The following is a 25,099-nucleotide window of genomic DNA, read 5'->3' as shown; positions in this document are numbered from 1 at the left end:
CCTGGGCTGCATTAGAGAACGTTGCCAGCAGTATGAGGGTCCTTGCCCTGGACTAAACACAGATAATGCTACATTATACACATCCCATCTTGTGTTAAGTTCTTGAAGACAAAACCTTCAAGTTGGTCTGTTCTGTATTAATATTTGGGCATGGTTTGCCTCACTTATTTAGGCTTTCTTTTCTAAATACTGTGCAAATGTCAGTATATGTAATACTGCCTTTAATGGCATTGCCTCCCAGAGGAGTGAGAAATTCAAACCACCTTCCATTTCAAAGTGGTTTTGTTGCTGTTATTTTCACTGTACCGTATGGAACAGTATTGAAGGCCAAAAGTTGCAAAATGAAGCACAGAAAAATGTTTACTGTGGTTTTGTAGGGTTATATTTCACAGAAAAAGCCATGCATTTACGTGCTTTCTACAAACTTCAGGACTTTCGGATGCAAATGTTAATCCTTAAAGCTTTAAATACAACAAGTAAATAAATCCTAGATGAATGCCACAACAAACAAAGGTTTGGTATGTGACTTCTGTGCTTCCTGTGTAAGGCAAGAGAAATGTCTTTTGGTAGGTGTCATCAGTTGTAACATTATTTTTCATGGACTACTTAGCTTTCTTTTAGCAGATGAGTACCCTATTTAAGGATCAAAAACTTAAAGATTGCAAATAGTTTGAAAAAAAACCTCAAGACTTCAAAGAGCCAGTGTTCTAAAGTGCTTTTTTGCACGTGCTTAAAAGATAGGAGCATTGGTTTATCTTGGCATTAGAGCAAGTTTCTTACTGCATTATTACAGCTGTAATTTGTGGCCACAGAATTCTCCCTGAAGGAAGCCTGACTTATCAAAACATCCCTTTTTTTTTTTCTTCAAAAATACTCTGAGCTCTTACTTTAAAGGAAATAAAACAGATAACATACACTGAACATGAATGAGAGAAGAGAGATTAGGATACTGGCATTACTTCATGTTTTAATGGGTTACTGCTACTTTCTGCTGGTGCTTAGTGACTCACCTGGATCACAACCTTAATATATTATACAAATGAGTAGAGATGGTGGAGACCTGATAATGTCTTTTACAAGTTACTGGGCAATTTGTGTATGAACTGATAAACCCAGTGAGCTTGCCTGGAGGTTGTTGATAAAAGTTTAGAGTGTTTTCATTATAACAGCATAACATTTTCAGCATATATGTGATTTTAACTTACATCATATCTGTGGCACTGTTTAGACAGAAACCTCTCACAAAGTACTAGTAATTTGTTTTTATAGTGACATTTTTATAGTTATTTCTTTCTGTGATGATTAGATTTCAAAATGTTGAGAACCATGCTTTTCAGTTCAGTACCATACCATAGAAGAAATGTCTTTAGCCAGGTATGTACTGTCAGATACTACTAGGCTGCTTCAGGTGCACAATTTCTTCACTTCATGCTTACCAACAAATCAATCTCAGATTTTTCAGTATCTTTTAAGACAGTCATCACTAGTTTAAATGTGATTGTTGTTTTTTGTTAATAGCAAAGAGGTGTATTATTGATGGGACCATTTGGTAGACTTCCAAACAGGCATGAATATTTATTTAATCAGTTTTTATGGAATAATTAGATCAGAAAAAATGGGGCTTAGATGAAAATTCAGTTGCAACAATACTTTCTGGAGCTGCTTTGTGAATGGTGGTAGATCTACTGGTGGTAGATCATTTTGTGATACTAGGCAGGTGATCTAATGTAAAAGTGCGATAGAATGGGGCTAGAAGGCATGTGGGAACTAGGAGATGCTTTATTTTCAATAGATTTGAATATGCTTTCTGCAATTATCATATGCCATTTTTATTGCATTTTTGTATTTGCACAGAAGCTGATCCACTCCAGATTCTGTGCTCTGGGAGTAGCACTTGAAGAAATTCTCAGTTTAAAGCTCTTAGCTTTAATAAGTAGTAGGATAGGAAATACTTTTTAAATAGAGAAGCATTACACAAAGTGGGTTATATCTGAAATAATTCTACATTTTTTTATGAATTTTAAAAGATATTACATCAGTTTCATCTCCATTTACTTGAAGCCAAGAGCACCAGTTAGTTGATATTTATGTGTTTGGTGACTTCTTATTGGAACAAGTCTCCAGTGAGACTGTTTTTAACTATTAAGAGTTAAACTATTTAGACTCCAAGTCTCTTTTTAACTATTCCCTTCTGCAGCAGTCCCTCAGTGAAGGGGCAAGGGATGCTTCACAACGCAGACTGTTTTATCAGTTTAGCAGACAGATTGAAGAGGCAGCAGGACACTGGCTTGTACTCAGAGGATGTAAATAACAGGATAAAATGTGTTTGGAGTAGCTGCATGTTTAATCTGTTAGTCAGTTTTCTAGAGTACATAGACTTCCTACCATGTACTGCTTAAATGTTCTGTCTGTGAAAGCATAGTTTTTGGGACAGAAATTCTGAAAGTGCTTTTTAAGTTCCTGTTTTTACCAAGACAGATATGGTAGGGAAATTGTGTGTCCAGATGAACCATATGCCTCCTCCTGTTAAGCCTTGACATGTTAATCCTTTGTGTAGTATGGGGGGTAATTTATCGTGCCTTGAATTTTTTTATCTTTTGTTTCTACCTTCTTGTCACATTTTTTTTGAGACCGTGTCAGCAAGACAGAATTTTCTTCTTTTCCATGTAGACATAACAACCTTAACTGAAGCCTTCTCACCGAGGGCTGTATCTCGCCTGTGCAGTAAGTGTAATACTTCGACAAGTAGAACGCTTGAAACATTTTATTCAAGTCATTTTCACATAAACTTGCAACCATAATACGGGCAGGTAACACAAAAATATGAAAGTGCAGTGAAGAATACAAAGCTAGTGCCTGAATATTATAAATTAGAGCTCTTCAGATAAAGATGCAAAGTTACTGAAATTAAGACTCTTTGAAGAAAAGTGAAGGAAATAACGAAAAGTCTTCAAGAAAGTTGCAAAAATAAGTGGCATTTCACTGTATCTGTAGCAATTAGTTGCATAATAAAAACCTCCCAATTACATACTCTTTGGTTTTAATTCAAGTTAAAAATCTTTCAGCACCTTTTAGGATTTGGAGAAAATGAAAATGCCTTTTTGGCATAAATGTGAGACACAGGATAAACCACCTTTCAGTGTCTCATTTATGAAAACCACCCTGCTGGTTTTGAATGAGCACACTGCAAACAATGCATGAATGACAATAGGAAGGTACATTTGATATGTGCATTCATTCTGGAGCAGAAAAAAACCGAGTAGACTTTTCCTAACACAAAAACATCATCTACACAATGTTTTGGTTCCATTGGTGACCAGTCTGTCATTTTTGTTACACTTTTGTCTAGAAATACACAAATACCAAATGTATTTCAGGATTAAAAAAATATATATAACAAACCCTTCCTCTAATGAGCCTGACATACATTATGTTCCTTATGTGCAATTCTTAAGTAAAGATCTGAAGTGTGGGAGGTGATTGTTTCACACACATTTATACATTCTGGCTTTTCAGAAGAAATTTGAGACTGCAAGACAGCAAATTCTTAGTAGAAATCCCACAAAATTTAAATCTGGTTGTGCTCCCACTGAGACTAATGTCAATACATTTCAAAGATAAGGGAATAAGCCCAATGTCTGGTAAAATGGAATCCAAATACAATTTGCTGTAAAAATAAAAACTTTTTCCAAAACACTTTTTAAAAATGCACATAATCCCAAAAACATATTCCAGTATGCAAAAAATAAGGTGTCAAATCTGCAGAGCCAAGATACTGAAAATATTGGTTGGCGCTACCCTAGTTAGAACTACTTCTACACATGCTACATAATAAACTCTTCTACTTCTAACTGCATTGTGATTTACTATAATTAGGGTTGAAGTCACATTCCTTCATTTTTTTTAATCCTAAAATCCCTTGGTTTTCTGTTCATGTCTTAGGCAATTTTTTGTGCTATTGTACATCAATGTCATGTCGCTTAACACACATTTCAAAACAAATACAATATTTTGCTACGGAAAAAAAAGCTACACTTTTGTAGCTCCAGTATCCCCAATATTCAAAGTTACAGCATTCAACACCTTTCCAAATGAGGCCATTCCCACTTGTTCCACCTACACAGATGCTCAAGGCCCCTCTGGCTCCTTGCTGACTTCAGTGGAGTTCTGCAAGTAGTTTGGGCACAGATGTGAGAGCAGGTGAGTGTGTCACGCAGGAGGGGTACCCCCTTCCCGCGGCTGCTCCGGCTCCAGTTAGTGCTCTCATATCCCACATCCAGCATCAGGCACCATGAGGTACGAGCACACCACCTCTTCCCAGGAAGCAGCCCATGCCCACAGCCTGGCTTCCATTCAGTAGCTTTTGTGTCCATTGCCCAAGCTGCTCTCCAGACTTTGACCCCAGTTTTGACCTAAGTCTATAGAAAGGTGAATGCACTTGCATCCCTTAACACCTCTTGAACCTAAGAACTCTGGGCTGAGATTTCAGAAGCCTAGACTTGAAACAGGCCCTCGTTTTTGCACACATATGTAACAAATGGTCTTCTCGTAAATCAAGTTTCCAAATTTTGCTTCTGTTCATTGCCCATACTGGTTACAGATTGCTAAAATGGATCTTGCAGCAAACAGAAAGGGACCTGCAGATGTAAATGAAATTATTCCGCACCCTCTCCCACTGGTGGGTGGTCATCACCAGACTGCTGGTTCTCAGGCTCCTTTTAAGTTCTGATTGTGCAAATTCGTAACCAAGTTATGATTAAGTTGGAAATAAACTTAAATTAATATACTAAAGAACAGCTGATCCGTGAAGGATATTATGGTAATTCAACAAACTTCCAAATTAAATCCATAGGGTCTCAAAGTATAAAATATTTCCAAATACTACCTGAAGTATTCTCAATAGTGATAATAAAATCTCTCCATACTCCTCAGATTTTTAATTTTTAACTATACTGAATAGCACTTTTTTTTCTATTTTTTCTAATTTACTGAGCTTCCAATATTTCATTAGGTATTTTGAACTGCTGATCAAATTAATGAACACCAATCAATATTTCTAGGTCCCATTGCTCCAAAAGTAGATTCTTCATTTTACATGATCAGAAATCTTCTGGAAAAAAAAAAAAAGCCAGATCCCCTTGTGATATGTCATTTCACAGTTTAAAACAAAAATCACAGCTACTGTAGCTTACAGCAGGGTGCACTGCAAAAGCAAAATACTTTGGGGATGGGAGGAGGAGTAGTACACCCAGCACCAGTTAAGCAGTTCAGCAAAAACATTAATTTGGGCTGGAAGTTTGTCCCCTTAACAATGTTCCATATAGTTCCTGAACAGCCTAAAGTAGGATGTCAAATGCACTGATTTTTGCTCTTCCTCTCTACATAGTATATTTTCAAATTAGTTTTTTTGAATACTGAGATATACATTTTAAAGTCAACTACAGTACTTAAGGGGGAAGCAGGTAGTAGGTTTTGCTCACACTAAAAATACTTTGTAAGAGATTCTGACCTACTTCTGTTTGTGGTGCCACCTGAGTTAATTGCCTGTATTATTTTGATGGTTAACCTGTTCAAGTTGGATGTTTTTCACAGATGACCACATCAGAGACTCTTCATCATCTCCACGAGCCCATTTCTTGACAGGTATTTTTTATCCACATTAAGTTTGTGGAACTTTTTTAAAAGTCCCATTTTGAAAAATTTATCGAACATATAAAGATGGGCAAGCTGTTTAATTAATTTTCACAGATGAAAGGTGTATTTCAAAACCCCATCTGTTTTTCACTTAAGAAAATGGAAAAACTTCTAATGTATTAAAAATGTAAACATAACTTTTCTTGCGGGGGTATAACTGATATATATAATATATATGTATTTCTCTGCTATATGTTAATATTCCTTGAAAACTGAACATACTTCTCTCTTTCATATCAATGTGTCCTTGCAAGAATTTTTAATAGTACTGTATCATCACTCTTAATCTGTTTTTCATTATGGTCTTTTCTGAGATAGCTGACATTAGTACTTTCTCTTGAGTTTTATTTAATTCATTTTACGTACATTTTATTCTACATTTTTAAATATGTTCAACTCATCTGCCAGTAATATTCCCACTGAAGTCTACTATCACATAAATTCCAAATTTGAAGGAGCTATGAAATGGTCCCATGTTTTTATGAATGAGTTAGATTATAAAAATTTAAAATATCTCTACATGAAGCACCAGTTTCACACATTTCCATAGCAATAAAAGTAATGCCAATTTAGATTCTTAAAATCCAGTTAAGTTTTGGCTGAGAAGCAGCAGAAGTGCTTCAAAGTCACATAAGGTGTGTGGGTGTTTCTGTGTATGTTCTGTAGCTTTGTTTCTATAGTGTTTGCATCCTAGTGAAGTTTGTATAATGATACTTCAGTTCAAAACATCTGTCACCATCTCATCCACTTCTTGCATCTTTCTCAGTACCTGTTGAAAGAGGAGAAATAATTTTATGCAGGTGAGCAGGCACGCACAGAAGGAGGAACTGCTGAATACCCACTTGTCGCCTTGAAAGCACAAGCCAGCCAAGAGTAACACATTGTGTTCCCTAGCCCTGCATGAACATGTGCCTGAGAGAGATATAAAGTATGGTGTACATAAATACATACATACATACATACATAAATGTATATATGTATATCAGGTGTTAGCCTGGAGGAGGCTGAGGGGAGATCTCATCACTCTCTGTGAATCCCCGAGAGGAGGCAGTGGTGAGGTGTGGGTTGGTCTCTTCTCCCACGTAACCAGTGAGACAGGATGAGAGGAAATGGCCTCAAGAGGAGGTTTGGATGAGATATCAGGGGAAACTTCTTCGCATAAAGGGTTGTGAAGCATTAGAGCGGAATACCCAGGGAATTGGTGAGCAGAAGCAGTGTGAATATGGCACTTGAGTATAGGATTTAATGGTGAGCATGGTGTTGATCTGAGGTTGATGGCTGGACTTCATGATCTAAAAGGTCTTTTCTGACATTAACTATTCTATTATTCTATGTACTCAATGACATTTTCAGAGGTAGGATGGGGAGATTAGAAGTTAAAAGCGTGAAATATAAGTTTGGCTCATTTAACTACTGATTTCCTAATGCAAAGTGAGAAATTAATATTTTACAGGCTAATTAAGCAAGTCACATTAATTCAGTCTATTTGTTTCACTGATACTTCTTGTTATAGAAGACTACACTGGTCACATGTTTTCCTTGACTGCTCTGGAATTTGTTTAATATGAAGCTCTATACAATGTTAATACTCCTTATATAATCCAAGCCAAGTCTCCTGACAAATATTTCATATGAGCAACTTACACAGTGTTCTGGGATCTGCTTACCTCTGTGTTACAGAAGACTGCTTTCTCTGTGTGTGTTTCACAGATACTAAGGTACAGGAGACCATGAGGACATTTATTAAATGAACTTGCCTTTTTGGAGGAAAAAATGTAAAAAAGGCACAATTTTGGCATTGCTTAAACTTTTAAGGAGCAAAACTGTCAATAAAGGATGTGTGAAAGAACTGTTTCAGGGAGAGTGTGGGATTTTGCAGAATCTCTTGAAGAGCACTGTGGCTGCTCAGTTGTGTGTGGGTGCTGTAAAAGGGCACGGAATGATCCTGGAAAGGTCCTAGTGCAAGTACAAAAGAAGGTGTGTGAGCCACAGGTTGTTATCTGGCAGAGCGGACAGGAGCAGCAGTTTTAGAAAGTGTTACGTATTCCAACAGCATGAGTGCCAGAGCAAAATTCCCACAAATTTTAAGATTCCCACAAAATAGAATCCTGACAGTGGGGCAGAGTGTCAGAGAAACCTGCAGTGGGGAGGCACTTACGGTGAAATTGTGCAGCCAGAGGCGTAGGCATGGTGGCCCGTGTAGCGGATGTCGCAGCGGACGATGTTGTTGGAGTAATCGGATTCAGGCACCAGGTAGCTGGGGTTTACACTCACCTGGAGGGGAGAGAGCACACTGCTGTCTGCTGCCACGCCTCAGCTGGTAACTTACGTGCCAAAGCATGTAGGCAAATGATTTGCTTCTTTAAACAGGAAAAAATAAAAAAACATGCTCCCAAAAAAAGTCCAAACCTCCCCATTCCCAATACGCTTACCTTCAGAATGTAATTTCCAGGTTTTACATCAGTAATATCAATCCACTGGCAATCTATGTCAGCATTGTAAGTGTCGTAGCAGCCTGGGCTCAGACCCTTAAGAATGAAGTAAAGATTAATGTGAAAAAACATTAATCTTTAGAAACAGTGACATTCTAGACATTAGGGACCCTCAGAGTGAGGTTCACTTAACTAGCACAGTTCACTGAGAAAATTAACTTAGAAAATGAATCTTATTTTTAGCTGGCGTTTTATTTGTGTGTCTAAACTAGAACACCTAGGTCTTATGTACCACTTTTATAGACTGCCCTTTTTGACTACTGGATAAAAAACACCTATAATATTGACAGCTGTTCATCTGTGAGGTATCTGTATTTTCTTATAATCACTTGTTACAGTACTCCTTTTATGTAAAAACTGTTGATGATATTATTTTCTGTTCTTCACATAAGATCAGAATACAATAAAATTTGACCAAAGACTGGAGTTAAGTATCTGTAAATGTCGAGTGAGTATCTTCTGAGATATTCAGAACACAGACGTGATCATCATGTTGGAACCTCTCTCTACCCTTAGGAATGGTGCAACTTTTTGCTATGAATGTGCCATCTTTGAATAGTAGGGTTAAGGGCCATTTTCACATTGAGCTTTGCATGGAAATGGTCTCTCTTCAGGCAAATAGTGATACAAGAATCTGAGGTAACTGAAAATGTAGCCTTTGTTCCAGATGCATCTTTCTGAAAAATTCTTTGTTGTTAGGAACAAGAGTAAGAATCCCCACAAATGAATGTATTGGTGGTTCAAAGCTAGTGTCTTTAGCTGTGGCAAATACAGATTGCTCTAGGCAGAGCTGATCTGTTCTGGCAACACACAGAGTGCAGAAAACCCAAGTCCTGTAGGAATTCCCTCTTGACCCAGCTGGTGATCAGCTCAGACTCTTGCATGTTTGTGCCAAGTCTGAGGCTGGAGGAAAGTTTTACAGTCCAATTACAAACCCCTGAAATATGGGCTTCCAGTGGAAATGCTGACACAGCCATGATTCTAGTGACACAAATACACCAGCTGTAAAATATGTATGTTGCTTAGTTAGATGTCATAGTCTACAGAAGTAGAAAAGGTATTTATAAAACCTCTTCAAAGCCTCTATGTATTGCAGATCATTCATTATAGTTAAAAATCAAATGTGGACACGTCAGCAGGGAAACATAGCATTTCTCTGTGACAGGATAACTACCTTCTAGATTAAAAGCTGCAGAATAAGGGACACAGGTTTATGTGTACGTATGGCCACACTGTGGTTAAACCACAGATCCAGCAAAGTTCAGTGTCATGTGTGTGTGACAGTGGTCAGCAGCAGACACCTAACAAGAAGAGTATAAGGAGTGGGATGTGTAATGTCAGGCAAATTCCTTCCACCAGGCATTTAACTGTATTTAAGGCATGGGATTTTTGTGTTTAATAACATCTGTTACTTTGTCTAAATTCTTCTTGATCCCTTGGAGATTTTTAATTTGTGCAACATTCAATGGCAAGGAATTTAATACTTCATTCATATGTCCAAAGAGCACTACTCTCTATTTTAAAACTGTTACCCGAGAGGCCTTCAGTTCATATACTGACAGAAATATCAACTATTGTCAGTAAATATTAAAAATTTCTTCTTTCAATCCACCAGTCAAGTTTTGGTCTTATTTCTGGTTTTCCAAATGGAATAGTCTATGAAATTTCTTAGCCATACTACACTGCTAATCAACCTTGTTCTGTTGGCATTGGCTGGTTAGGACTTTTTAAGCTTTTCTTTAGCAGTTCTGAGAGGTGGTGATGCAATATTCAAGGCAGGAGTCTTGCATGGATTTGTCTATCATAATGGTATGTTCCATTTTCCACATTCCCCTGGCACCTGGCTTTACGTTTGTGCGTGGCCCATCATGACATCCACGCAGGAGCCATTCTCTTTAACAGCCTCCTGCTCTATGGCACAGAACAATACCCTGAGATCACTGTGCCAGGCTGCCAGCCAGTCCAGCCCCTGACAGCTTCAGACCTCACAAGGGAGAAAAACACCAGCTATGAACTCTGGCACCAGCCAATGACATCAGTTTGGGGAGATGAGCATTGGGAACAGCTCCTTTTTGGGCTGGCTGGAGTGCCCCTTAGCAAGCCCAACCAGTCCTACTGCCACGAGAGCTTGTGGTGTGTTTTCATATAGTTCAGTCAGCAGTGGTGCTACACTAGGGAGTGTCACTGCCCTTTAGCAAAAACCCACAGTTAACAGCAGGTGGGTGAATTACCATCTCCAGGTTGGTAATCCTGGTCTCTGTAATGGGGATTCCAGAAGCTAGTTAGGGCATCAGCTAATTTAGGGTATCAGGTGATTGGCAGAAAAGTTACCCAAACACAAACACATGGTTGTCTCCAGAGCAGCTCCTACCTGTGTGTGTGCTGTACATGCATACCGCCTGTAATATCCATAATCACAGGAAGTATCTTCAAGGCAGAAACTTGCTTTGTGTCCCTCAGCAACTTTTCTATGTGAGCTTGCATCCAACAGGTCATAGTGGCTGAATTCATCCATGCTGTGATAATGTCTGTTAAACCACAGATACATTATTAGAGATGGCTCCGATCCTATCAATGGCATTTTCACATATTCCTATTTGATCTACATCTCGTTAAATCTGGACAAATTTTATTTACTACCCAAAACTTGTGTGTTAGTATACTTTCCTACTACTGACCACTCAATTATTTTCATTACTCTCATTTTCAAATACCACGTCATCCTATAAATAAATAACAGGTTTTATTTTGTTATGGGAAAGATTCCACAGTAGCACTGTTTCTCCAAAATTTTGTTTCACCTTTTTTCCAATAGCAAGTATTTGGTACTTCATGTTTGAATTTAACATCTTATAAGTGTTTTTAACCAGAGGTTTGCTAGGAATGCTTACCTTACATACCATAAATTCCATGGAAGTTTGCTACTTGCTAGCAAAACCCCAACAATTTGGTTTCACATTTCCCTGGCCCTCAATGTAACACATTTGTAACATTGGTGAAGGCAAAATCTGCATAAAGAAATGAGCTTCTGTGTACTGGCAATGCAAATTTCATTCAATACCAGCTATTTTTACAGTCTGTACTTAATGCTGTCTCTCTTTCAGAAGCGTTTATGCTTTTGATTTGGGCAAAGTGATGCATTTTCCTTGCTTTCGCACAAAGTAACTTCTAGCTCTTACTGTGGAGTTTTAACACCTCGTATTCTTGTAATTTCACCCTTGGGAAATTTTTCTCTTGTGTGGGAAAATAAACCGTGTCTTTGCAGGATTTGGCTGTCATTACTTTTGAATGCTGTCAGCTCAAGAGGTACATGAGAAAGGCCTAATTAAACAAAACCCAAATGTGTTGGTAAAACAAAGCAGCACACAAGCAGGCACATCCAGAACCCTAAAACCGTTCCACAGATGATGATGACTAACACTGAGGTCTGATGGCTCGCCAAAGCAACTGGCAGTTAGGGCTCGTTTCCAAATGAGTTTGCTTCACTGTTATGGAAATGATCATGAGAGATGCATTTTTTTTTTGTAGGCAATGTATTTTCTGTCCAAGAACTGAATCAACATCAGAGACACTTTGCATCTGGACAGTGAAAGCTGGGCTGTCGTGGCACAGTAAGCAACTGTTCCTCTACAAATGGAAAACTTCAACTGCTCTCTACCCATTTCATCCATTTATCAAGTTTGTAGGCATGAGGGTTGGGGGATTTTTGTTATTGGTGGAGATTTTTTTCAGGGATAGATGTTAACTAAAGGACTTGTAGAGGCTTTTTTGTTAGGTTTGATTTAGTTTTAGCTTTTTTAATGCATGTAAGATTTATGAACTGATAATATGAGTCTTTTTGAAAGAATTTGTTCTAATGATACTAATTTTTCATTCAATACCTAAAGCCTCTGCACCTAGAGGGAAACATTCCGTTGGCTCAGAAGCCTTCAGACCAAACCCATGCTGCACACCATTTTTGAAAGAGATTAAGTTATCACTTATGTACCTGTAGCATCAGAGTTGTATTTTAAGTAAGGTGGAAGTAAGTATCCTGAGTAATTAGTTCTAGTATTTTATAACTGCTCCTGCTGAGAAATAGCAAACACTGGAACAAACCTGAAAACTTCTGTATATGAGTTTTCCAAAAAGGTACAAATTTGCAGTGTTACCTGCTTGTTCTACTACATTTCCCTTGTTGTGTTTCCAGCAAATATACTATTTCTAGAGCAATGCTGCTATGTCAAAATATCATCACATAGGTATAGAATATTATTGATAAGGGGATCAAGTCAGTCAACCTGAGTCAACTCAGTAGCTTTCTTTTTCCATATTTATCAGACCATTCCTTGTGAAGAACTAGCTCATTAAATTCAGCTCAAGAAGCATGGATCACTGTTTGAAGTGATTGGGTGTTATTATAGGGAATATTGCAGTAAATGTACATTTTAGCGTTTCTATTTAGTTTTACATGGTTGGGACTTTTATTTACTGATTACACTTAAATGTAAGTGGACTATATGTAAAATAAAAGGAGAAAGTGCTACTGTCAAATCTAATTTCAGACTTGTATTTGTATTTAATCTACACATTGTAAGAGTTTCATACATATGGATAAGCTTTGTATCTATCTTTGTTTCATGTGGCTGTGCAAAGAGTAATTATCACTACCTACAAAGAGTAATTACCACAACATAAAACTAATCAGATAGTAAAAGGCTAAAGTTTCCCCATGGTTTCTCTCTACTTCACTTTAGTTTTGGAAAATGTTGCCTTGTAAGTGACAATTGTTAGTGAAAAGCATAAGAAAGCATTAGAAGATGCCATACTGAGCACTTCACTCACTGGTGACAGCTGTGCCACTCCCACGAGTAACGGGGTCTGCTGGGCAGAAAATCCGACGTGCCTTGATTTTTCACTCTTTGGGGGAATCTCAGGAGGACCCGATTGTCATAGTCTCTAACATCTGCTCGATAAGCTGAACTGCAATGAAACAAATCAAAGAAAAGAGAGGAAAAGGCCATAAGTATACACAAGAAATATTTTGAAAAAATGCTTTCTATTGTCTCACAAGTAACTAGTAGCAGAGATCTTTTCAGGCTCCATAAGCCTCATGCATTGGAGATTCACAGAGGAATTCCATAGGATGTGGAAATGCCTGGTGTCAGACCAAGACCTGAGTAAAACTCAGAGCTGGTTTTAATTTTATAAACGGATGTTTGACCACTGACTGACTCCCTCTATGAAAAACATCACTGCTGAGCTGTAAAATTACTCTGGTACCAAAAAACATAATTTTATTAGTTGCTGTTAACCAAAATAACACCCTGTGTATGCAAGATCACACAACAGATGTTTGATTCTATTGTAAAAAAAAAAAACAACTAATATATATATGCATCAGGCTGTGTTTTCCTATTCTACACAGCTATTATCTACCCTCCTTTAAATACTGGAATATTTTAATCAACTAATAGCCAGCAAGAACACTTCAATTAAGCTAGCAAAAAAACCCCTACTATGTCACATTTCTTTTTCTGCAAGTGAAGAGCAGGCATGACCCTGAAACATAAATTTATCATGCTGATAAATCAATAAACCTGTTTTGCATGATAAGGTATCAAACAAGTTAAAATAGTTAAAAACAGCCATGTTGATTTCTTTCCAAACAAAACAGGAAAAATCTCTCTTTGCCAACTGGACAAGACCTAACTTCATAACAAAGCTGTTATTTCAACCCCTTAAGAGACTCTGAAACACTTTTCAGAGGGATTTTAGTTTTAGGAGATATTAAAAGGCATAGGTCCAGAAACAATTAGCTTATTATAATCTTAGTAGGATATTGTGCTGGTTAAGAATAGGGGTTTTGTTCAGTTTTTGATTTTTTTTTTTTTTTAAGTAACATATGATCTTGTGGGAGTAGAGGAGGGAGATGAAAATCAACAGAATGAAGTGGTTTTCTAGATGCCTTCATTTCACAAAATTCAGAAATGTTCAAGTGAGCTTGGCAATAAAAACATGTAATACAGATTTCCACAGAGTGGAAGGGATCTGCAGCTTGTCTCTCTAATATGGCAGGATTGCTTTCTGACGTGCATACTCTATATCACCTGCCACAAACTTGGAAGAAGGTTACAAAGGGCTGTGTTTCCGTGAGCCCTCCAGCCTCACCCTTCTCCACTCTTCACCGTGTTCACAGGTGGAAACATGAGCACAGCAATCCACAGCAAATGGGCAAAATCTTGGGACGATGCCTACCTTGCCAAGCAGTTCTCCTCGGCAGCACATCTCAAGTTATACATGGACATCCTCTGGACATATGTGGACGCCTGGATGTAATAGGGATCCGGGACTAAGTCAGGGAGACCTGCAGTTCATCAAACCAACCACATAACAGTAAGATCAACCCAGGACACGTTTGCAAATATTTGGCTACCATCCCAGTCGTTAGAAGCAGTCGTTTTCGTACGGACCCCTGCTCTCCGTTAGCCTCGCGTTCCCCTTTGCTCAGGCTTGTCCCAAACACTCCACCGCAAACACGACTCCCGGACCCCCGGTGCTTATCGGCAGCTCGCCCCTCTCCCAGGCGCGGGGTCTGGGCTGCCCGCAGTCCGAGAGCCGGGAGAACGCCTGCCCGGTCAGGTTTTGCCCCGAGCGAGGGCCGGGCAGGGCCGGCGAGCCCCGCCGCTTATCCCGCCGGGACCGGCGTGCGCGGAGCGAGCGGGCCGTGCGGCGGGGGAGGGACGGGACGGGCGGAAAGGAGGGATCTTACCGTACTGGAAGTAGCCGGTGCCATAGCCGGGTCTGTACCTGCTGCCCTGGCGGGGCCTCTCGTAGGTGTCGTAGTAGTTGTAGTAGGGGTTATCGTCCGTGTACTTGTAGGGGTTGTAGGGGTCGTCTCCTACCATGACATCTTCCCGGCCGGGACTGAAGCTGCCCAGGGGCGGCAGGCTGCCGGCCCCGGTGCCGTCGGTCGTGGTGCCGCCGGCGGGGCTGGGTCGCGGCGCCCCCGAGGAGGCGCTCCGGGCCGCGGGGGTGGCGGCCGCTGGGCTCCGCTGCGCGGCAGCGGCGCGACCCACGGAGGAAGCCTGGTAGCCGGCCTGGAACCAGTGCCGAGCTCCGGAGCCCGGCCGGCTGCCGGCGGCGGGCTGGGGCTGCGGGGGCTGCGCGGCGGCGGCGCGGGCGGCGGCTCTCCGCGGCAGAACCGTGCCGTTGTTCCGCAGCAGCAGGATGGGGCTGCCCGCCGCCTCCGCCGCCTGCCTGCGCCGCGGGGGCTGGTACTGGGAGCCCAGGCTGAGCAGGCTGTACACCTGCCCGTTGTTCTCCCACTGGATCCGCTGCCTCCAGGCGGCGGGGGGCGGCGGGGGATCCCGGCGCGGCGGCTGCTGCTGGCAGCCGGCGGGCCAGAGGCAGCTCCAGTAGATGCACGCGTGAAGCTGGGCGAGCAGGAGCCCCGGCGGCGCGAAACGCATCTTCTCCGCTTTCGTGGGCGCCGGCGGGTAGAGAGATACGGGCGAAACCGGGAGGGGAGGGGGGGAGGGGGCGAGAGAAGAGTGAGGGGCGCCTTTCCTGCTCGGATGGAGCAGGGGGCGGTGCGGGAAGGCCGAGGGGTGCGGGCTGCGCCTCTGGAAGGGTCGAGCGGGCAGCGGGGTCTCAGGCGCTGCAGCACCCGGGAGGTGCCATCGGGCAGGTCGGGCCGTCGGAAAGGAAACCCGGCCAGAGGGAGGCGGCGAGAGCGGCTTTTCTTCTCCCCGGTATTTATAGGCGAGGGGATGCGAATGGGAGCCGGAGCAAACAATCAGCCTCTCATCGTCCTCCGGCCCGCGCTGGTGTCTGGAGCGAGGGAAGGAGGAGGAGGAGGAGAGACCAGGGACTTTAAACTTGCTGGCACGCTCGCAAAGTTACACAAGCCCCGCTGACTGGGCTGGCTGCACCCCCGCCATTTGTTCACGTAATGCGGCTGGAAACGTGCGGCCCTGACAGTTCCCCCCACAGCCGCCCCCGCCCGCCGCCGCCCGCCCCGCGCGGGGGCGGCTTGGGGGGAACGGGAACGGGGCGGCTCGGGTGGAATGGGAAAGGGGCGGCTCGGGGGGAACGGGGCCGGGGTGGCGCGGGTGGAATGGGAAAGGGGCGGCTCGGGGGGAACGGGGACGGGGCGGCTCGGGTGGAATGGGAAAGGGGCGGCTCGGGGGGAACGGGGCGGCTCGGGCCGGCGCGGCGGCGGGGGCTCCCCGTCCTCCCTCCCTGCCTGCCTCCCTCCCTGCCCTGCCCTGCCTCCCTGCCTCCCCCCGCGCCCCGAGCCGCGCCGAGCCGTGCCGAGCCTGCGGCGGGCGGGCGCACTCAGACACACGTAGGCTGCCAGAGTATGCCGTGGGGCAGCGCCAAAGTATGCAAAGGAAAAATGCTATTAGCTCATCAGCGCTGGAGAGACTAGAAACGGGGTGGCGGGGAGGGGGAAGGGGCCGCTGGCGAGAGAGGAAACATGTTTCTGGAAAATGTGCTGGCCGGCACATCTCCCGGGCTGGAGCAGCTGCTGGTGACCTTCGTCTCAGCGCTGAGTTACAGTCGGATCCCCTTGATGACCTCTTAATTAGGAGAAAACCTTCATCAAATAAACTCTTGACTATTGACTTTTGGGTTTTGTGCATATGAGTCACACGAGAAATATATTGGCGATGATCCTCCAGGAGCAAGTTTTCATTGAAAAGTGAAATTTCACATGGGAGAGGCTTAGCCCCATCACCAGAACAAATAAACCTAGTTTGGGTAGTGTCTCCGCAAAATCATGCTGGAGAAGAGGAGCAGGCTGCAGCCTGAAAGCCTCTCCCTTCCTTTCTGCTTTTACAAGAGTTCATCAAGGCTGTGTTTTGATAAGTACAATCACCCAGTAAGGCAAATGAATTAAGTTTCATGGATTTCAGCCAAAACTTCTTTTGGGTGTATTTTTCCAAAGGCTGTTTGCTTATGAATCCTTGCAAAGGAATTGAGGAGAATACACAAAAGTTCTCCTTCACCGAAAGTTTGGTGGTGAGGATATTTAAGTGAATCTTGTCAGTGATGATCAGTCTGGGTTGGAGGTTTTCACCTTACTCAGGTAGATTCAAGGCACCCTAGGACCGCTGCCAGCTTCCCCAGGTCAGGTTAGCAAGCCACATGTTACTGGCCAGGTGGATATTGCCACTGGATTTTGATGGTTTTGTATAGTTCTCCTGTCATCTGTTGTGTTGTAGTTTATTTTAATTGCATACTACTTTAAATGGTGCACATTTAATAATAGAAAAACAGAAAAATAAGGTCCCGTGTTGTGGCTGTGATGGATGGTGAATGCTGATTTACACTGCTGTAGAATTATTAGTTGCAGTGCTCATCTTTAAAGTACTTTCACCACCCTGAAATCAGTGGTGCCACTCTGTGTGTCAAAGGTCCCCCCATGGAATGGGAGTCACTGGCTCTGACCAGCGCTGGCACCGGCTGCTCGCCACGCCAGGCTGGCTGTGCTCTAGCCATAAAAATGGTCAGTCTGCAGAACGCTGAGGAGCACAGGGCACTGGTGCTCCAAAGACAGCAAAGTCTTCTCACCTGAGAACATATCCACGAGCCAGGTGGGTGCTTGTTACCACTGCTAGCTGGCACCAGGATGGTGGGGAGCATCTGCTGGACTGGGCCCCCCGCCAGAACAGTAACTGGTGTCTTTCCACAAGCGGGCCGTGCTGGTTTGGGCAGTCTGCTGCAGAGGTGGTTTGGCTTGGGTTCTCTTATTCATCGCATTTGCAGGCTGCTCATCCCCTATGATCTTTCTCATTGTGGCTTTGAAAATATTATTCTCCACTTAAGGGTTTGCCTGGAACAATCAGTGACTAAAGCTGAGTAAAATGGAAAGGTTGAAGATAGGGAAAATGCAACACTGAAGGAATAAGATTTCTGTCTTTTTAATCTTCCTCTAAATCTTAGTAATGTTACAAACAGCAGGTTGTTGCCCAATGTGTGATATTAGACAATGTTTCCACACAGTGGGATTCCAGCCATTTTTTCTTATGCCTGATTAAGTTACTATTTTTCATGAAACTGGAAAAAGCATATTTGAGGCTGGTGTTCTCACCCATCTATCAGCCATTCATACTGTTTGCTGTTTCTTTCCATAGCACAAGTTTCATTTGTTAATTAATGTAGGGTTCACAATGTCTGAAAAGCATTAATAGCATCACTAGAGAGTCATGTCCTTCCCTTAGCACTAGGTGTCCATGTCCATTTAACTACTTTCCTCTCCCCACAGCTTGCCCAATTACACCAGGTTCTTACATCATGGGTCTGAAAAGACCATCAAAAAGCTCTGTGACCTGAGGTATGGCGGTGAAAATTTCTGCAATAATTTAAAAGACTCATAAGCAAGTCAGGTACTGTGACTGCCCCAAAAACTGTCAAGCACTCTGATATTAAACTTTCTCATGAGGCTTATACAGATGCTTTGTAAAGTCCAGTTTTTAAACTGATCACAGTTAATTCAGTTACTTAAACATTTGCTTACCCCTTTCTTTTTTGTCTGGAATGACTGGTATGCCTGGGTACTTCTTGCACTGGGGATTTTGATTTCTGCTGCCTACAGAAATAAATACAGTGCATATCAACTGAGAAATAAAATCTTCCTTCACTAAAAAATGACAATAACTAAAGCAGATGCCAGTAAGTAATTGCAGCAATGTCTCAGAACCTGGTATCATGTGGTAACTTACATTTAAATTTATATTTAATTGTAAGGTTGTAGCAGTCCTCATTCAGATATTACAAATAGTAAAATGTCTCCAATGGCATTAGTAGCATTTGGAGTTTCCTTAATATGTACGCTACTGCTAAGCTGCTAGTTCAGTTGCGAATCTTGAAAATAGAAAAATATTAACCTGTTCACCACAAAAATCAACAAAAATACCCCAAACAGAATCGAAGCTATTTGAATTTGGCATGTCTTAATACATGTCCTAAGACACACATTTTAAGGTTCTTTAATCTTACTATTTGATATGTGTATGAAAAAAGTATGATAGTGTAAAAAAGGGGAAGCAATTTTAAATGCCAATTTCAATCACATTATTTGTTACATTTAATATTATTTTTAAAATATCAGCTCTGTAGTAATGGGTTGGATAATTAGTGTTCTTGTTTAATCAAAAAGTGGTATGCTTAGCTAGGTTCACACACATAAACCAAGAAATAGAAATAATTTTATAAAATCCTAACAGGAAACTAGACAAACTTAATATGTGTTAAGTATAATTATAAACTGATATTTTTTCACTTGGGATGGAAGGGTTGGTTGCTGAGGAGTCACTAAAATAAAAATCTTGAAAAGCAGGGGTTAGTTTCAGCTTTTTCTACCTGGGAAATATTCAGTGTATTAAGCTGATTTATGCTTGAATAGGCACAGAACTTACTCTGATTCTTCAGTTTGCATAAACACTGAGTTGCAACTAGATTATTCAAATTTATCTTACTTTGTAGATCTTACTTATAATATTTTTTATTACTTGCCCTTTTTTTGCATTCAAATATTAAAAATTGTGCAATTTTGTTACACACCAGAACATTGTGGATTTTTCTGAAGCATGTTTTACAGAAGGTCCAGGTATCTTTATTTAGGAAGTCACTTGTAAGTCTGTTGGATTAAAAGCTTCCTAATTTTAATGAATTCGCCTTAATAATTTTGATTAAGATGTAAAGTTATTCTTTACAGTATGTGAACGTTACTAGAAACTAAAATACTGAGCACTTTCAGATTCAGGTCTGTAATGAGATATTTTTTAACAAACCAACTTAATTAGAGACAAGAGTTATAGACTTTTTCTGACATCAGTAGTCTTTGGAGCAGACAGTTATTATTTTTACAAAAGTTAGTCTTCCAGTTAAATTTAACTACCCTTTGTATGTCTTATTTTGAAGTCTCTAATCAGGCAACTTTCCACTACCATAAGTAAAATGCAAAAGTAAACTTATAGACTTTTGTTTTCTGCTCTGAACTTACAAAGGAACAAACAGATTTTTGTTGATTCAATGAACTTGCCAATTTGTTGAAAAAAATAAAATTATTATAATTTTATTAGCAGATAAAGTCCTCAATTCAAAATTAACAGCCAAAATGCCAGCTGTCCCTTCTCTAATATTTTGGGTTTATCTATCTGCATTACAACACCAGTTTGTGGTTGCTTTGGTTTATGCACCATGGGTAGAATTGCAAATACTTTCACCAGATGAAGTAAATTAATCGCACTTTATCTCTGACAACTTGATCGGGAAAAGCAGCTACAGGACCTGAGACGGATGTTGCTCTTTTCTTGCATGGTGAGGGCTGAAGACAAAGCCTTCTGATATCAGTGAATTTGTCAAATCACTGATATATGATGAGGTTTTAATATGAGTATTATTAAGCCTAGAGTATTGAAGTGTTGCTAAAGCTGAATGTGAGTGGTTTCACAGGATGCAGTTACATGGTTTTTTCTGCAATGTAGATTTTGAAAGAGCACAGTGAATATTAAACAAAAAGCCTTTCACTTCTTGAATTTATAATGTGTTCCATCTCTATATATTTTTTCTGACTTTCCTATTTGTTTTCTGTCTTCCAAGATTTCTATAAAAGCGAGATTTCAAAAAATGTGAAATAAACAGATAAATATGCAGTTACTTCAAATTTATTCAGAGAGTTAAAAATCCACCAAAGCTTCTTCTTTTCTTATACATCAGCATCTGTAATGAAAGCTTCCCTCTCTGTTGTCTATGTAGTATTCATTGCAATAGTATGCAAGTTGTCTGATGACCCATACAAAGGAACACCAGTCCAAGACACTCGAAGTAAAGATCTGTGCAGTAACACCTGCAACAGGAACTAGAGTTATCTTCTTTTAACAAGGTCAGTAAAATTCAGATTAGATTAGACAGTGCATGGGTAAACAGTGCCTTACTGCTTAGGTAGTTCAGTCCTGTGTTGTCTCCACAAGCTGAGCAGGTGCTAAAGGACTGCCCACCATTCAGGCACAAACACCTAATTTTATTGAAACTCGTAGATACTGAGGAGAGATTACTGTGAAAAACACAAACTGGCTGAACAGTTCTATACATATCTTTGTTGTGGCAGTGCTTCAAAATGAATATTTCCTTATGCATACTTTGCACAAAAGCAAGAAAACCCATCTAGTAAGCCTAAGCTGAGGAAGGCTTGAGATAATAATTAGTTTTGAATCGAGACATTTCACCAGGTTGAGATTATGTATGAAGGGAGAGAAATGGATAGCTTTCCAAATCTGTCATTTTTCTTCCATCTTTAGCAGGGGATGAGTGGCTGTAAATCATTAACAAAGAGGAACACTTCCCAACATAATGGAAGAACAGAACATGTCAGCAGAAATTCTGGAATATGATTTTACTATGCATCTCATCAAAAACTCTCCTAAACTCACCTGGAGGTGATTTTTATTAAATAGCATCTTTGTCTTCATAACCATCCCTAAATTTGCATGGCTATCACAGAGACAGGTGACTTTATTTGTGGAACTTCAATGCCTGACAGAAAAATGCCAGAGAAAATGCCTGTTTCAAATCCCAAGGTGAATTTTCATAACTGACAATAGAAAAAAAAAAATACTGACAAGGCTCAGTTAAAACACTGATCACTATTGTCCTCCATAATGTGAATGTGAATCAATAAAAAGTGGGGCACTGAAGATGGTAAATAAAGATCTGGCAGAGGAACTCCTATGTCTAGGATTTTACTTGTCCACTTTGTTTTCACTGGAGAATATGTACACAGTAAAAACAAGCAAGCCCCCTGCACCTTCGCATTAGAGAGAATGTTTAGAGGAATCAAGGACATTAGAAATAGAGTTTGAAGTTTGCATTCAAAAAAATAAGGGTAGAATAGAAACAGCTGAATGGTCCAACTTCTCCACAGTGAGATCTGCTTCTAGCAGGACACAGGAACCTGACAAAGGTCTTCTGGTAAGGGAGGCGGGTTCCAGCTTGTAAGTTGTATTAGCCAAGCTTCTATAGAAAACCAGTATATGCCTAGTATTGTTTAGGCATCTGTCCCTCCTGAATATCTACAGCAGTGCTTTGCTGTACATGATGTCAAAATGGAAATACCTGATCAGGGGAAAGGATATTTCTAAAATAACACATTTGTAACTCAGTCTTGGTTCCTAGCATGGTATTGGCAAGAAAATGTTTGATATTATTAACACCTATTGTTTCTATTTTCCTTATCAGACAGCTGTGTTCATTGTGTAAACCCTGAAAAAGGTTTTCTGTGTGGATTACATAAACATATCCTCCTGGGTGACAGGGAGTTAATTAGAGGCAGCCAGCATGGCTTTACCAAGGGCAAAATCCAAAGAGCTGCCATCAACAGCTCCATGTCCAAATGGTGATCGGTAACAAAGAGTGTCCCTCAAGGGTGAATATTTAGACCAGTAGTATTTGAGATCTTTATTAATTACAAAGGCAGCGGGATTGAAGGCATCCTGAAAAAGTTTTCTGAGTGGTATAGTTTTCTTTGACGGAGAGAAGGGATACAGCATGCACTTCCAGCCCAGAAAGCCAATGGGATCCTGGGCAGTTCTGCTCTCTGCTCTGTTGCATTCAGATACACCCACCTTGAGTACTGTGTCCAGTTCTGGGTATTCAGCACAAGAAAGACATGGACCTGTTGGAGCAGGTCCAGAGGAGTGAGACAAAAATGATCAGAGGGCTGGAGGACTTGCTTTTGAATACAGGCTGAGAGAGTTGGGGTTGTTCAGCCTAGAGAACAGAAGGCTCCAGGGAGACAATCTAGCAGCATTTTAGTCTATAGAGGTGGATTGTAATGAAGATGGAAGGAGGCTTCTTACTGAGGCCTGTACTGACAGAACAAGGAGGAGTATTTTTAAACTGAAAGCAGGTAGATATAGGTTAGATACAAGGAAGATATTTTTTTACAATGCTAGTGGTGAGACAGGGAAAGAGTCTGCCCAGAGAAGCTGTGGATGCCCCATCAGTGGAAGCATTCAAGGCCAGATTGGATGGGCTTGGAGCCACCTGGACTAGTGAAGGTATCCCTGTCATATCAGAACAGTTGAAACGCGATGGTCTTTGAAGGTCCCCTCCAATCCAAACCATTATATGAGTCTGTGAAAACAGACGTATTTCCAATCCTGAAACAAATCAGCATACATTCAACAGTAGAGATATGCCAGTTTGCCTGAAGTGACGGTCTGGACTGATGAGCATTTCTTGGCTTCTGAGCATGTCTTTGTCTAGGCATAACTAATTAAACTATCTCAGAAAGATTGAAATAAATAGTAGCTAATTGAGTAAGTCTTGGGAAAAACTGACTTTATTTATTTACCTTCCTTATAAGATGGAGAGAACACTAAAACTATTGAGAAATTGTTTGTTGTTCAGATTCTATCTATGATCTTGGCTCTGTTATCTTTCCTCTTTGCTACTCTTGTTTTTTTCCAATTGTTATGTCCCTTTTTCCCCAGGGCAGGGACCTCGGCTTCCTACGTGTCAGCTCAGTGATGCTCACAGTAGGGCACTGAGTCTGACTATTACTTTTGGCCTCTGCTACAATATAAAGAGCAGTCCTGAATACAGAATGCTGCACTGAACAAATGCGACATTTAGAACATGTGAAAACCCTCATGCAGCTGTGTGTGTTATTGAACAGAGTTGACACTCAGCAATTCCGACTCAAATAAAACAGCCATGGTGGTTTTCCCTTTGGTCTAAATTTCATCATAATATTTTGTCTTACATACCAATATTATGATCTCTTTTACTATTCTGCTTTATAGTAGATCCTTTTTGAAATACATTCTTAATCTAATCCCTATTTTCATCCACACATAATTATCAGATTTAGCTTTAGATATTCTCAGTGGCTGGGGAAATTTTTGAAGTAAAACATTAAGTCATGCAGTTAGATTGAAAGGAATGTTTACAAAAATATGCTGAAGGTATATCAGGGCAATGACTCTAATATTTGCTTTACCAACAGTAAAAGAGTAGAAGAAAAGTGTATATTTAGAAAGAACTTGTTTGACTTTAATGAGCTGAAATAAAGTTGATGTTTAACACTTTTTTCCATCACAGTGAACAGAAACAAGCAGTTCGTAATGGAAGACCATTCTTTGAGGGCAAGCTCAGAACCCGTATGGTAGGTCAAGCTGATTTCACTATGTTTATTCTGAGTTGAAATCTCACACAGTAATTGGTTTAAACTGCTCTTATGTGTGTTATTTCAGAGAGTTCAAGATTATCTCAACTTTCAATGCCATGCAGTCAAACAGAAGTTTCTGTGAAAAGAGGTAGTTTACTCAAAGTTTTGTACATTCAGCTGTGCACTGTAGTGACAGAGGTGGCTGCTGCCTTTAACTGGGAAAGCAAAGCCCCTTCTCCATCTCTCCAGCTGACTCACATCATCTCCCTGTGCTGGGTCTGGCTGGTGTGATAGCAGCAGGTCAGGCACTGCTGGTCAGGCCCATGAAAGGACAATGGGCTGCAGGAGTGCACAGACAACAGCCTTGGCTCTGGTCCAACACTGGCTTCTCTGTGGCATTGAAAGCTCTGGGGAAAAGCTGTGGTTTCACACAGTGGCTGGGTTTGTATGAGTTATCTGTGTGGTGACACGGAAACGTGATGTGAGGTCATGAGATGGGAAAAACCAGGAAAAATTAAACCCCTTACTTGTCCTCCCCAATAAATCTACAGGTAAACCCACCTTCCTTGTTCTTTTGGTCTAGTTTTACCACGGTAATTTCTTTCTGTACTTGCTCTTGTTTGACACAATTTTCTCTAAGCATCTGTATATATAACACTGTATCTAGGTGCATGTACAATTTCCTGGCATAGCTTGAACAAAATCAAATTATTGGATCTACAGAGACCATCAAAAAACCCCACATAAAATCCTA

General features: G+C 40.9%; 1 protein-coding gene across 2 annotated transcripts; it reads right to left on the bottom strand.

Moving 5' to 3' along the window:
* Positions 1-2,750: 2,750 nt before the first annotated feature.
* Positions 2,751-15,959, bottom strand: LOX (lysyl oxidase). 2 transcript variants are annotated; one of them, XM_041395973.1, is made up of 7 exons: positions 14,938-15,776; positions 14,424-14,532; positions 13,011-13,148; positions 10,558-10,714; positions 8,127-8,222; positions 7,853-7,968; positions 2,751-6,463 (listed from the first exon to the last, which is right to left on the bottom strand). In XM_041395973.1, the coding sequence occupies exons 1-7, from the start codon at positions 15,635-15,637 to the stop codon at positions 6,457-6,459; spliced, it is 1,323 nt and encodes a 440-aa protein (XP_041251907.1). In that variant the 5' UTR covers positions 15,638-15,776; the 3' UTR covers positions 2,751-6,456. The 2 variants fall into 2 exon arrangements, with proteins under 2 accessions (XP_041251907.1, XP_041251908.1); XM_041395974.1 differs by lacking the exon at positions 2,751-6,463 and having other exon boundaries at positions 7,849-7,968; positions 14,938-15,959.
* Positions 15,960-25,099: the final 9,140 nt, after the last annotated feature.

The sequence above is a fragment of the Onychostruthus taczanowskii genome, unplaced genomic scaffold, assembly GCF_017590055.1.
Source record: "Onychostruthus taczanowskii isolate IOZ18803 unplaced genomic scaffold, ASM1759005v1 scaffold122, whole genome shotgun sequence".
Classification (NCBI taxonomy): Eukaryota; Metazoa; Chordata; class Aves; order Passeriformes; family Passeridae; genus Onychostruthus; species Onychostruthus taczanowskii.
The sequence above is the reverse complement of the archived record's forward strand: the minus strand, read 5'-3'. Positions and strand labels throughout refer to the sequence as shown.

Bases quoted from the DNA above. Each gene is read 5' to 3' on its own strand.
- LOX (XM_041395973.1), bottom strand. From the start codon at position 15,637: ATGCGTTTCGCGCCGCCGGGGCTCCTGCTCGCCCAGCTTCACGCGTGC. The intron at 10,715-13,010 runs GTGAGTGAAGTG...GTGGTTTAACAG, and splicing joins GAGTGGCACAGCTGTCACCA to ACATTATCACAGCATGGATG. The intron at 7,969-8,126 runs GTAAGCGTATTG...TCTCCCCTCCAG, and splicing joins CTGGAAATTACATTCTGAAG to GTGAGTGTAAACCCCAGCTA.